The 13,756-nt window shown below is 42.3% G+C and overlaps 1 protein-coding gene across 7 annotated transcripts in view; it reads left to right on the top strand.

The window, feature by feature from the left end:
* The window catches only part of BMPER (BMP binding endothelial regulator), a 347,002-nt gene that overhangs the window by 270,684 nt on the left and 62,562 nt on the right, over positions 1–13,756 (top strand). For all 7 annotated transcript variants that reach the window (XM_045062867.1, XM_045062866.1, XM_013061473.2 and 4 more), the window contains one exon: positions 4,218–4,554. In XM_045062867.1, coding sequence (XP_044918802.1) covers positions 4,218–4,554 — 337 coding nt within the window. The remainder of the gene's footprint in view (positions 1–4,217; positions 4,555–13,756) is intronic.

Raw genomic sequence — 13,756 nt, forward strand, 5'->3', positions numbered from 1 at the left:
CTGTTCACTTCATCAACTCTACCTGAGAGAGTTACGTCAGATCCACCCGAAGGCATTAACACGTGGGAGTGTGGGGTTTTTTAAATTTTACTTTTGGTAGAGTTCTGTACTTTATGAACCTGGAGACTACACATATTTTTCTTATTCTTTTTTCCTTTGGTATAAAATCTGAACAGAAAAACCAGCCATTTTAAAGCATCATATGGATTTGTCTATGGGTTTTGTACCTCCTCTGTCTTTTAAGGAAACACCAGCAAAAGCAACAAGAACAACAAAATAACAAAACAAAGCAAAACAAAAATGACAACAAAAGAACAACAACTTCCTTCTCCCTTCTCCTCCCCGCCCAAAAAACTAGTGGTCTGGAGCCCGGCTACACATTTGAAGGGTAAAAAACAAGTTGGTAAAACATTCACTGTGTGAGGAGGGATCATTGGAAGGTGCTTCCAGCAGTGGAAAGAATGTGGCTGCTGCTCACACCCCCAGATGGGACATGTGCTTTGGCTTTGGCCTTCTGACTCTGCCAGTTATTTCTACCTAATTTCCCATGCAGAGGAACGGGGAAACTCATCCCAGCTGTAGAAAGGGCTAACCCCAGCCCCTACCACAATGTTTTCATTTCATAAGATGCCTATTTAAAATATCTCTTGGAAGAGCAATTTTTTCAATTACAACTTACTCATTATTTTGCCTGTCACTATTGTAATTTACTTTGCATGGATTTTACTCATGTAGAGGGTAATGACAATCAGGCAAACACATGTGTGTCTGGTACGGCAGTAGACAAAGGTCTCTATAGTTGGGTAAGTCATCCCTATATGATATGAAGCTTAGTATCGGGCACTTGAAAATCCTCTTATAAACAAAGAAAAGAAGAGGAAGAGAGAGTGGATTGCCAAGTATTCCTTTACTCTGGGGACCCTGTGTGGGTTTTTTGTTTGTTTGTTTGTTTATTTTTCTTTTTTTGAATGACTGAGAAGAGTTTGGAAAAGAGTTTACCCAAAAGAGTGGGTCTTCATCTTCCCAAACCTGCATGGACCACCAGTCCATTACCTGAAAAGAACGTACAGCTGATTTCTGACAAAATCCGTTGCCCAAAGTCTCAAATTTGTTATATCATTGTCAATAATGATGTTGGAACTCCTATGGATATACATTTTCAACCGTAGTGACATTTGGAAGAATAGTATTTGCCTACTGTCTAGGAAAGAGATTTGCAGTTTGGAAAATTTTGCAACATGGAAAGTCTCTGGAAGTATGCTCTTAAACTTAGAATGTTATATGGAATTGATTTTCTTCCCTCATTTCTCTTGCTGGGCAGCTGCTTGGCTACAGGCTTCTGAGGTCATGTTTCTTCTATACCTTAGAGAGTGTATTACAAATCATATTACAGTTTGCTTGTCTTTTTTCAAAATTGTTACTTCAATGTCTTGACTAGCATGAAATTCACAATTTCTTTGGCTTTGCAGATTCGTTGTGTCAATTTACAGGGTAATTGATTCATTTAGTGAGTATATACTATATACCAGATAATGTGTTAGATGGTGGGGTATGAAGAAATATAAATCACTTTATAAGAGAGTTGTGGTTGTCAGAGGTGATGCCATTGTCTCACAGAGATCCATCAAGGTCAGTCCAGTGTGTGGATCTCAGTGTGTCCTTTCTCAGATCACCTTGTCCTCTTGCTCTACTCTCTTCACCAAATTACTCCTAAGAGAGACCTTTTTTTCTTTCAAGTTTCTATTTAAATTCCAGTTAGTTGACATACAGTGTAATGTTAGTTTCCATTGTAGTATTTAGTGATTCCTCACTTACATGCAATACTCAGTGCTCCTCACAGAGCCCTCCCTAATCCCCATCACCCATTTAAACTCCCTCTCCCCATCCCCTCTCCTCTGGTAACCATCAGTTTGTTCTCTACAGTTAAGAGTCTGTTTCTTGGTTTACCTCTCTCTAAAGAGATTTTCTTATGACCTTCTTTCTTGCTTCTTTACCCAACTCTATTTAATTGCTTTTCTGAATCCAGCTCCTTCTCCAAACCAAGAAATCTTCTTTATCATTTGCCTTGGACCAAGAATGCTTCCATTCCTTTCATTGACCATGCAGTGATTTCCTCATGGGCCTTTCTGTTTATTTCTTGGGAAACCCAGCTTTAGACCACTAGTTTATTCTATCTGTAACTCCCTAAAGTGGATCTGTAACTCTTTCTTGTGGCAGTTGTGTGGCCTACTCATAGGAATGCTATTTGGCTAGCCTTCTCTCCTCTTGGATATGTTCAGACTTAAGGAATATTGGCTTTAGAATCCTACTTCTGGGCATTTCTTACTGATCTTACATCACTCTAATTTTGTCTTATGCCAATTTTACATCCAGACAAGATCCATTCTCTCGTTTGCCACCCCTTTCTACCTTCCCATCACTGCCTCATCTCCCAACTTCTGAACATCTTCTGGACATTTTCTCACCAGCCTAATAGTGTAAGATCTTCTAGGAGAAAAGTCATGTTGCTCTTTCCAGAAGCTCAGAACAGGCTAAATGAAAGACTAGAGTTTGTTAGAAACCCAAGAGGGTAAGATTTAAAAACACACATGGGAAGATTTTCTCTTTTTCTGTTAAAAAAGGGACTTTTTCCTTTGGCTTGTCACTCTTAGGAGACAGTGACAGTGAATGAGGTGAAGTCCCAGGGCAGAAATGCACACACAAGTTGTTGTAGATGTTCTCCTGGTGTTTGTGTCATCGAACTGGTACCTACTTCACCCATTCTCTGGAAATTCATTCACTGCCAGGGTATTATCAGTAAAGCAGTAAGAAAAGCTTCCAACACACATTTGAGACATAAAGAAAAACTCAGACCAGGAGAGTGTGTCTTTTGCTCTGGATTGAGTCTGAAAATGCTTTTCATAAAGTTCTCAGCTTTATCTAATGGACAGCATCTACACACACAATATCAGAATGTACGTGAGAGCATTTCTTCTTGACCTTCTAGTCAGACTGATCTTTGATCAGTCAGGATCTTTGACAGGATAACCTAGCTGTCCTATAAGTGACACAGAAATGTCACTATTCAGTGGGGTCATAGGCTGATGGATCTTGAAGTCTTGGGCCACCTATCTGAAAAAAAGAAATGAATGTTTAAAGACAAAGCCTCTAATATTTTAGATGGTCAGTTCAGCAAACCAAGAGGAGCCTATGTTCTCTACCTTCTGGAGCAAAGACTATTTCCTTGGTGAACAAGGTTGTTATGTCCTGATGATTCTTTCTAGCACATGAGGAATTTCTCTCCATGGCCTGGTAGCCTCCAGCGCCTCCTCAAATGTTGAAGTTTATGTATGATAAGCTCAGGGCTGAGGAGGTTGGAAGGGTTCCACAGCACCTCAACCCTAGGAAATGATGATTAAATAATTATCCTTCTCTCAGGGATGTCTGTAAAATGATGAGGAGGCAAATGTTTTCATTTCAGACATTTCTATACCAGTGTTTTTCTTTGAAGAGGATCTTTTCAGAAGCTATATATTTATTACTTTAATAATTTCACTGTAACAGATAATTTAGTATTTGACATTTAGTGTAATTACATGTGGGATTTTGGATTAAGAAAAAATTACATTAAAAATTATCATCTTTGGGACGCCTGGGTGGCTCAGTTGTTTGGATGACTGCCTTCGGCTCAGGTCATGATCCTGGAGTCCCGGGATCGAGTCCCACATCGGGTTCCCAGCTTCACGGGGAGTCTGCTTCTCCCTCTGACCTTCTCCTTGCTCATGCTCTCTCTCACTGCCTCTCTCTCAATAAATAAATAAAAACCTTAAAAGAAAATTACCATCTTTGTTATCTTTCCATATCCACATTTTACTTATCATTGGGTACATGAAAGCACAAGTTGGTCTAACACAATTACTAGAGAAAAGGGCAAAACTATAACCCTAAGAGGAGCATGGTCAATGAGTGGTCCTCTACAAGTTAAACAAGGGTATGTTAGGTATCATATTTAAGGGCAAACTTTGTACAGTTTTAAAATTCTGAGCCTCCAAAAGTGTTTCATATGCTATAATACAACATTTAATATGGTGAGATTAAACAGTAACCAAGAATTTGGATAGAACCTTTCTGTTCCTTGTTAGAGGCTAGTCATTTGTACTATGTAAGGATACATGTGCTTGGGAATTATTGGTGGATTTATGTGTGGTTGATCCTCTTTTCTTTTCCTTTTCCTCTAGGTTTGGAAATATCCTGGGATGGAGACAGTTTTGTTGAAGTCATGGCTGCCCCCCATCTCAAGGGCAAGCTCTGTGGTCTTTGTGGCAACTATAATGGACATAAGCGTGATGATTTAATTGGTGGAGATGGAAACTTCAAGTTTGATGTGGATGACTTTGCTGAATCCTGGAGAGTAGAGTCCAATGAGTTCTGCAACAGACCTCAGAGAAAACCAGTGCCTGAACTGTGTCAAGGGACAGTGAAGGTAAAGCTCCGAGCTCATCGAGAATGCCAGAAACTCAAATCCTGGGAGTTTCAGACCTGCCACTCAACTGTGGATTATGCGACTTTCTACCGGTGGGTACAGTGCTTTGGGGGATGGGTTTTGGTTAGAGACCAAGGACTGACTCAACCTTGAAACAGAGTGTATGAAATTTCTTGGCATACAAAAGAAGGGCACCCAGGGCACATGGTAAACACTTCTTCTTTCTTGTGTTGTAGACAGATCTTATCTTGACTCAGTCCCGCATTATATACCAAATTAAGAAACTGCAGGGAGTATTTCAGAGTTATCTCCTAGAGGTCATTCTGGTTTTTTGTGTCTGCAGGCTCACTGGGAAGCTAGTGATTTTTCTAGGTGTTGGCTTGACTCTAAGGTTGAGGAGTGCTTCCCAACTTCTGTCTGTACAGCAGTGGTACAGGACTGAAGAGCAGAGGTGGGAATCACAGATAACTCTGGCTGCCTCTGGATGTTTGAGTAAGCTTGGTTATTTGAAGCCTGAGAAAGAGTTCAGGTCTAGCCCCAAACCAATCTGCAGGTAGAAAACAAGGCAGTGAAATGAGAATCCCTTGGGTCTTGGCCAACTCTCAGACTTTGTATCCAAAGTCAGAGGAGAGTAGAAAAAAGGCTCAAAGATGGAAGTAGGAAACTCTCTCATTGAGAAAATGGATTCCATAATTTTTTCTTCCATACTGCAAGGTTGCATTTGTGAGTTGATGAGTCTGGCCTGGCTGTACTTCCATTTATTACACAATTCCATGGGTTCAAGAGCTATGACTGTCTATAACTTTAACCACTACGGGTGTGGGAGGAAACATGAGACGACACAGCCCAAAAGGCCTTGTTGAAGTGATTTGCCTGTGCCTCTTAAAATGAGAAAGCTCCTGTGGTCTGAAGCCACAGAGAAGTTATTTTTACTCTTTAATTGCCACCAGTTTATTTCCCCTAGTCCTCGTTAAATGTGATGTTTTTTTATTTGATCTTTGGACATAAAAGATAAAATTCTATAAAGGCAGCTCAAAGTGGAGTGGAAAAAGGACTGTCCCTGTCATCACGCGCCCCTGAACATGGCTGCATCTGCCAAACCATTTGGCTCCAGCTCCTACGTTTAGCTCTTTCAAGCCATTTTCCTGTTATAAATTTGAATTCTCTGGGCTCCCTTCTTCCTCCTTCCTGTACCACCCCCCAGATCGACCCCACCCTTGTCTACTGAAATTGAAGGATCTTAATGTAAGACTTGGGAGTGAGTTAAACAGCTGGACAAACAAACCAGGCTTCATTTGGAATCTAAATACCCATCACTTGAAGGTCTGAGGCAGAGCAGTAGAGCATAGCAATTAAGAGCTTTGTGGTCTTCCGGGGCTAAAAACCCAGCCCAGCTTTACAACCTTGAACAATTATTTAAGCTCTCTAAACCTCAGTTTGCTTATCTGTGAAGTGGGGATAATAAAAGAAGCCACCTTAGAGAGTTATAATTCAAATTTAGTGAGATTATGAATGTCAGTGTATGTGCTCAGCCCAGTGCCTGTACATAGCAAGTGCTCTGTGATTAATTGATGGCTGCTGTAGTTTCTTCTATTAATTAAATTAAATGGTGAACAAGTATAAAGACTTGTTTGGAAACCCCTCTGCCCCATTTGCGGGTTTGAATTGGACCCTTCTCTGTCTAACATAGATGGGAAAGGCTATGCTTTTCCCAGGGCCCCAACAGTCTACACCTTTGATTTTTATCCCATTTTGAAGGAGTATGTTGAAAACAGGAACTGTAGAGCAGGCCTGCAGAGATTAGTCCCTTTTTGCAAATTTCTGTTTCTTTTCCCTGTGGCGATTTATTTCCTCTCATGATCCCTGGACTGCAAACAGGAATCTGATGAGCACCTTGGCAGAAGTCGTGAGAAATGACATAGACACGAACAGAGAGAGGCGGAATGGTGAGGTGAACACGCAGATGCTTGCCTTCCGCCCTTGGAAGTTGCTGCTGCCGCCACAGCAGCCCAATGGGGCTGCTTATTTGCATTAGGGGCTTGATGTGCTGAGTTTGGGGTGTTTAGGAGAATGCTTCTGGGATCTCTGTGATGAGGACTGGAGCACTGGTTGTGGTGGCAGGTGAGCTCACGTTTGCTGTGCGTGGGCTAGTGGCAGAGCACCCTTCCATGGCCAGTCACCCCTTCCCAGAAGAGGCAGGGGAGCTCAGGAGAGTGGAGCTGGACAGTCCTGCCTGTCACACAGCCTGCTGATGATCTCATGCCCCAACCAAGAGTGTGTCTTCTGTGCCTTTTCAAGTGAAGCTGGCCAATGTTAGGGAGATCTTGGGTTTCTTCCTTTCTTTCAAGCATCCATGTGGGAGGAAAAAGAAAATGAACAAGGTCAACATAGGAAGGTAATTTTGTTCCCAGGGGATCTCCTGGGAGGACCAATCTTAGAGAGGCTTTAGGAAGCAATGGACAAAGAATGTGTTGGGTGATAGCAAGTTGGACCTAATCTCAGCTCTGCCACTCTCCAGCTGTGTGGCCCTGGTGGCAGCTGAGGTTCAGATTCTTCACCTGTGGAATGGGTATGACAGTAACTGCCTAGTGGGGTAGCTCCCCCAGGGACTGAGGTCAACGGACAGTGCCATGTTGTACATGGGAGATGACCGGTGCTGGCTCAGTGGCTCTTGTCCTGTGTCCCTTCCTTTCCCCAGAGAATCTCGTCTTCAGCTCAGCCACTTGTCTTTCTGATTGGCGATCACTTCCCCTGCTCATATCATGAAGAATCGATTAGATAGATTCTCACTGATAAATCCATGGAACAATTTAAAAATGAGCTGTTTCTCATTGGTGACACTGAGTGAGATAGTAGAAGACAAGACTCCATTTTGATCCTTTTAAAAACGTGTGTTTTGTCTTATAAGAGTAATCTATATGTTCATTGTATGACAAATATTAAAGTGAATAAAGAAGAAAATAGAAATCATTGATATTTCACCCATGTAAATTTTTGCCCATAAATTTTATGTTATTGGTGGAATTTCTAAGATGAATCTGAAAACATAGACATGACTGTAGCTGTGACCGTATTTATGAATCAAGGATTTGCCTTGATATCGTGAAAAGTCATACACATAAATTGTGTATGAATTTGATTCCTTGCATTTTCCCTTCACCCTCTAAAGAAATATGAGTATTTCCTGTAAGGACAAAGAATAAGGTCACATGTCTACAAAGGCAGCCTTCCAAGCATCACTGTGTTTGTGACATGGAGAAGGGAGAGAACAAAGAAGATAATTTCTCTGAGGAAATGTTACTCATCTGATAAATTCCACAGGGCAAATTCTATTATAAATATGAGATAGCTATTCTTATAAAGTGAAAATCATAATTCTCATTTCTCTGAATAAGAGTTTACTTTTGAGATGTCTAGGATTTAAAACTCTTGTCTTATGTTGGTCTTTTGTCTAGTCCAACATTTGAAATAGTAAACTGTCTATTGTCTAAAAACTTCAAAAACTTTGCAGATGAATAAGAAAAGCAGGATTTTTGTGTCTCTTTTGGGAAACTTTCTTGTTTTTTCTGATTTTCTTCACAAATCAGTTCTACCCATCATGGCCTCATTTGGCATAAAAATGTAATATTTAATTAAATACTAATTTAATCTTGGTGATCAGCCTAATTTGGTTTAGTTCAGTAATTGAATATGTTTAGGTGCAAGATAATTTAATTATGAATCACATAAAAATTTTAGCTGGCTGCGTTAATAATGTGTCTTAAGTCCTAGAGTTGCTAATTGTCTTTAAATTAGATAATTTCCTTTAATAATGTTTTACATTCTCCTTTACTGGTATGTTACAGAGAAATTCCTAGTAGCTAGGGGGGTAGTGTATTGTGGAAAAATTGATATGAATTCATTTGAATTCTATTTGGATTCATGCATAGGCTCCCCCAAGGGAAATATGTCGCGTATGTTCACACCTCTCTTCTCATGTCTCATGTTCACCTTACTTTCCGGGCCTCATGTTGCCCTCTCTATTCGTGTTTCCGATGCCAGCCGAGACATCCAGAAGGAATAGGCAGACTCCTTCCGCCCAATGCGCCCCAAAGTTTCCCTCAAAATCCTTGGCAACCAGCATCAAATCTGCTCCCCACTTGCTGTCTTGGGCCACACTGATGAGAAGCTTCAGGTAGCCCTGGGCAGGGAGAAGCCAGGAGGCGGGCTGGGCTGTGTGGGTCAAACTGGGGAAAGAGAAGACCTCATCGCTGCGTATGAAACATCAGCAGTGGGCTTTCTCCCTCATGCAGACCCAAAGCCCAGACAGAATATTTCCAACAAAGTGTAACCTGACGGCACAGCAGGGCTCTGAAGTCAGGGCAGGCCCACATTTCAGAGAAGTCAGGAAAAATGGCTGTGAACTGCAGCAAAGCCCAGGCACGTACAGACCATAGTCGTCTCAGGACCGTTTTCCTCTCTCTGCTCTCCTTAATGGGGTATAATTCACCAGAGCAAAAATTCTGTTCACTTGTTCAGTTTGGGAAAGTGTCTGGGGAGTCCCAGTCTAGGAAATGTTCTTTTTTTTTTTTTCCATGCTGTGGTTTGTACAGCTGTAAGGAATTGAAGGATTGCCAGAGGATTCGCAGATGTGTCCTTCCTGCAGAGGTACCGGGAGGTAGGAGGTGGGAGTAGCACAGGAGAACGCTGGAACTTCTATCGCACCATGGTGCTGGATATACTGGCGTCCGGGGACTGACAGTGGCTTCCTTCCAGGAGAAGATCACAGACTTTGGGGATGACCCACTTTGTGTTTTCCTATGAAGGAAACTAATCATTTATGATAAAACAAGAGAAGAGATCAGGCAAGAAGTTCAGGCTCCGTGTGACTGTTTGTGTGTGAAAAAGTCATATAAAACTAACTGCAATTCTATAATTAAAATCAGCCCAATCTTCCCTTGCTTCAGAGAAGAACATGCTGGGAACATTTCTGTTTGCTTCTTTTAATAACTTGTCTCAAATCACCATTAGAACTAGGACCCTAAATCAAATGAGATATTCATTTTAAAGTGTGACATTATAGGCCTTTTTTTTTAAATTTTTATTTTGGCACATTAAGCTTTTTGGATGATTAGTCCCTCTGAATCTGGCAATAAGGTATGCTGACAGCAGGTGGCAGTAGACACCTCAGTTATACGACCTACCAGCCATCACCCCTTACAAGTCCACCCTTAAAGTTTAAACCGTTTTCCCTACTCGTTAATGCGCTCTCTCTCTCTCTCTCTAACTTCTTCCCTAGGCTGCTCCTTTCACTGTATCTAAATATACAATGCACATTCCTGCCTCTGGGTCCATGCCATTCCCTTCCTGGATGCCCTCATTTTCTGCACTGATTTAAGCTGAAAGTACTGCTGAAGTCTCATCCCAGGCCACTTAAGTGTTCTTTCTTTGGTTTCTTAGATATGCTGGTTGTGTTTATCATTATTTAACATACACTCTGGTGCACTGCCATCAGCTCTCCAGCATTGAGTTTTAGGTTCACTGGGGAATGAGAGATGTCTTTTCTACCCTTTTGTGTTTCACCCAGCATCACCCTGGGAAGTCACCCCTGGAAGGAAATGTTTCTCAGCTCCCTTGCTAGCCTCTCTTCCATTTTTATCCTCTCTGATCTATGATTTCTACTTCCCTTAATTCCAAGTCCATTTTAGGTCTTTATTTCCACACTCAGTTACGCACTTATAGTCTGAGTGTTCTTGCTTCTCTGTGCTATCAGGGAATAGATGGGTCAGGGCAGGCAGGGCTTCTGGTCCACCTTCCATGCTCCAACTGTCAGCCCTTCTTACTGGGTGAACCCATTGCTGTGACTGGCTCTGGAGCTTACCACTACCTCTGCCTACTCATAACTCATTGAAAGCCACTTGGAGGGGCGCCTAGGTGGCTCAGTCAGTTTAGCGTCTGCCTGCAGCTCAGGTCATGATTCCAGGCTCCTGGGATCGAGCCCCACATTGGGCTCTTTGTTTAGTGGGGAGCCTGCTTCCCCTTCTCCTCCCCACTCGTGCCTCTTTCTCTATCTCTGTCTCTCTCTAATAAATAAAATAAAATAAAATCTTTAAAAAGAAAAAAGAAAGCCACTTGGACCTCCCAGCTCCTCTTTAGTCTCTCAGCCAGGATTTAGCCTCGCCATCTTCTTAATGCAGTGTCTTGATCCATAGACATTTCTGTGTTCACCTCTCTCAGTTGGTCTTAGGACTTTGAATTAGCCTTCTCTTATGAAAGCACAACAACTGACCTCCAATGGGGTGATCTTGCTGTGGCAGCTGACCCTGTGCCCTGGCACCCCTCAGTCTTCTCCCTGAGGAGTCACGCTCCTTCTGCCTTATTGCTGGGCCTGAGCCTTCTGACAGGTTGGAACCTAAGCCTTGTTGTGGTTTTCCCTCCAACTTACATCTGTTCTTTACCAGGTCAGCCACAGGTAGATTCTTTCCTGTTTGCTCACCAATAAAACCCAAAATAAAGATTTTCAATGGCCTTCAGAGTGCCTGGATTTCAGTTCAGAAAGGCCCTTCCTAGTTAGTCCAATTTTCTTGGGACCAACAGGGGGAAAAACAAAAACAAAACAAAACAAAACAAAACAAAAAAATGTGAGCACACTTAGAAAGGTCCAGAGTTGCTGCTTGGGACATCAGTGTATCCAAGTCTAAAGTCATCTCATGTTTAAATTTTCATATCGAAAAGAGAAACAGTATCCTTTAAAGAAGAAGTAAAGAAAAACAGTACCTATCTTAGCAGGTAGGTTGCTCGCTGAGGAGACTTTGGGCCAACTGTACAGCTGGCCAACTATGAAGGTGGAGGGAGCACAGTCCATAATAGACAGTCCTCGCCTTAGACCCCCACCAGTTTGGAGGTATTCCCCCAAATCACCTTCAGGGTCAATAATTTGCTAGAAGGACTAACAGAACTCACCAAATGCTGTTATAATCACAGTTATAGTTTGTTACAGGGAAAGGTTATAGATTAAGATCAGAAGAGACATAGGGCAGAGTCTAGGAGACTCTCATCCAAGCATGAGCCTCTGCTGTCATTTCCTATGGAGTCATGCACTGGCATTAATGCCTCTTGGCCTCCGTGCTGCAACATTCACTCTTCACAGGGAGTTTCCAATCAGGAAAGTTCATGTGAACCTTTGGAGTCCAAGGATTTTACTGGGCCTACCACCTGCTACCCGCATGGCTGACTTCTGCTCTCCAGCTCCTCCCAGAGCTCAGGCTGGTGCCTCTAGTATCCAGTTCCTGTGGAAGCTGGGACTTTTGTGATGCGGCCCAAAGCCTCCATCATAAATCACATTGTTAGAGTGACATTGTATCCAAAGCCCCCAGGCAAAAAGCAACACTCCCTCCAAGCAAGACCTTCCAGGGGCCTAGAGATCATGGCCCTGGGATCCAAAGTCCAAAGCCAGACTTTGGGCAAGGTGAATTCTTCACTGCACAACCTGTCTGACTCAAGGTTAAATCTAATTTCAGTTTGATTTTAATTTTAGCTTTGAGGTTATTTTCAGCATAAACTTCCTGGAATCCTGCAGTGTTTCTCCTCAGAAGATTACATTCTGGGATGCAATTAAATGAGGCTTTTGAACACATTTGAATGAGTGTCATTGTCACAGGTAAAACACTAATTATTTTGTAGCACCTCTCTTGGCTGCTTAGGGGATGTCTTGATTACTTCTCAGTAAGCAGGAGGCATTCTGCTGGAGCTTCCTTATAGTTTCATTGTTTTTTTTTTTGTTTTGTTTTTGTTTTTTTTAAAGATTTTATTTATTCATTTGACAGACAGAGATCACAAGTAGGCAGAGAGGCAGGCAGAGAGAGAGGAGGAAGCAGGCTCCCTGCCAAGCAGAGAGCCCAATGTGGGTCTCAGTCCCAGGGCCCTGGGATCATGACCTGAGCCAAAAGCAGAGGCTTTAACCCACTGAGCCACCCAGGTGCCTCATAGTTTCATTGTTTATGAGTGTAAGGCTTCCTCCATCCATGAGAGCAAGGCTGGTGTGGGTAGTGTTTTCTTTATTTCCCTGTTGAGCTAAGTGGGGCACTGAGAGATGAGGGGACTCCTGGGGGTCTGCCCATGGAGCCCGAGCAGCCATCCTGACCGGACACCCGGTCTGTGTCTGCTCTCAGAGTCTCTTGCTGTCCATTCAGCTTTTTCAAATATCCTGCTCTGCTATGATGTTTGGAAGAAGATTTCATCAGTTATTTAATTTCTTCCTTTTACAACTTTCAGCAGAGTACCTGCTGTGCGTCAGATACGGTTACAGGTTGGTGATTCAGGACTGAACAAGAGAGACCAAAGCTTTTCCCTCAGAGGACCCAGAGACTAGTGTGGGCAGACAACTATAAATAAGAATCAAGGTCACCGCCAACCGTGAGAGGAGGAATGGAGGAGATAGGGCGGGCTGGGGGAGGCCAACGTTGAATTAGGTCACAGGAAGAAGCTGCACAAGGAGCTCTCCTTTGAGTAGAGTCCATGGCAAGTGGGAAGGACTGGTGAGGAGCCCAGGCAGGGCAGGGGGAAGGGCACAGGCCCCGATGCCGGGAAGACTGTGGCCATTGTGAAGAACAGGAAGGAGGCTGCCATGACTCACACTTGTAGAAAGTGATGAGAGTTTGTAACTCTTAATCCCCTTCCGCTATCCCACCTTTCCCCCAAGCTTCTCTCCTTCTGCAACCACCAGTTTGTTTTCTATATCTGTAAGTCTGTCTCTGTTTCATTTTGTTGGTTGGTTGGTTTTGATTTTTAGAGCTTCTAAAGCGAAACTGTATGATATTTGTGTTTCTCTGATTTGTTTGGCTTTGCATAATGCCTTCTAGGTCCAACCATGTTGTCACAAGTGGCAAGATCTCACTCTTTTTTATGGCTGATTGATATTCCATTGCATATCTATATAGATAGATAGATAGACAGATGGACAGATAGATGGTGTATCTTCCTTATCTATTCATCTATCGATAGATACTTAGGTTGCTTCTGTATCTTGGGCTCTTGTAAATAGTGCTTCATATATCTTTTTGGATCAGTGTTTTTGTTTTCTTCAGGTAAATATCCCAAAGTGGGATAAATAAATCATGGGAACGAAAAGTACAGCGTAAGTAATATAATCCGTAATATTGTCATAGCTTTGTATGGTGACAGATGGTAACTAGACCCATCAGGGTGAACACTTAGCAGTGTCTATAAATGTTGGTACTATGCAGTAGCCTGAAACTAATATAATATTGTATGTTAACTATACTTTAATTAAAAATAAATTAAGTAATTAAAAAA

The sequence above is a fragment of the Mustela putorius genome, unplaced genomic scaffold, assembly GCF_011764305.1.
Source record: "Mustela putorius furo isolate JIRA1106 unplaced genomic scaffold, ASM1176430v1.1 tig00003845_pilon_pilon_pilon, whole genome shotgun sequence".
Lineage (NCBI taxonomy): Eukaryota > Metazoa > Chordata > Mammalia > Carnivora > Mustelidae > Mustela > Mustela putorius.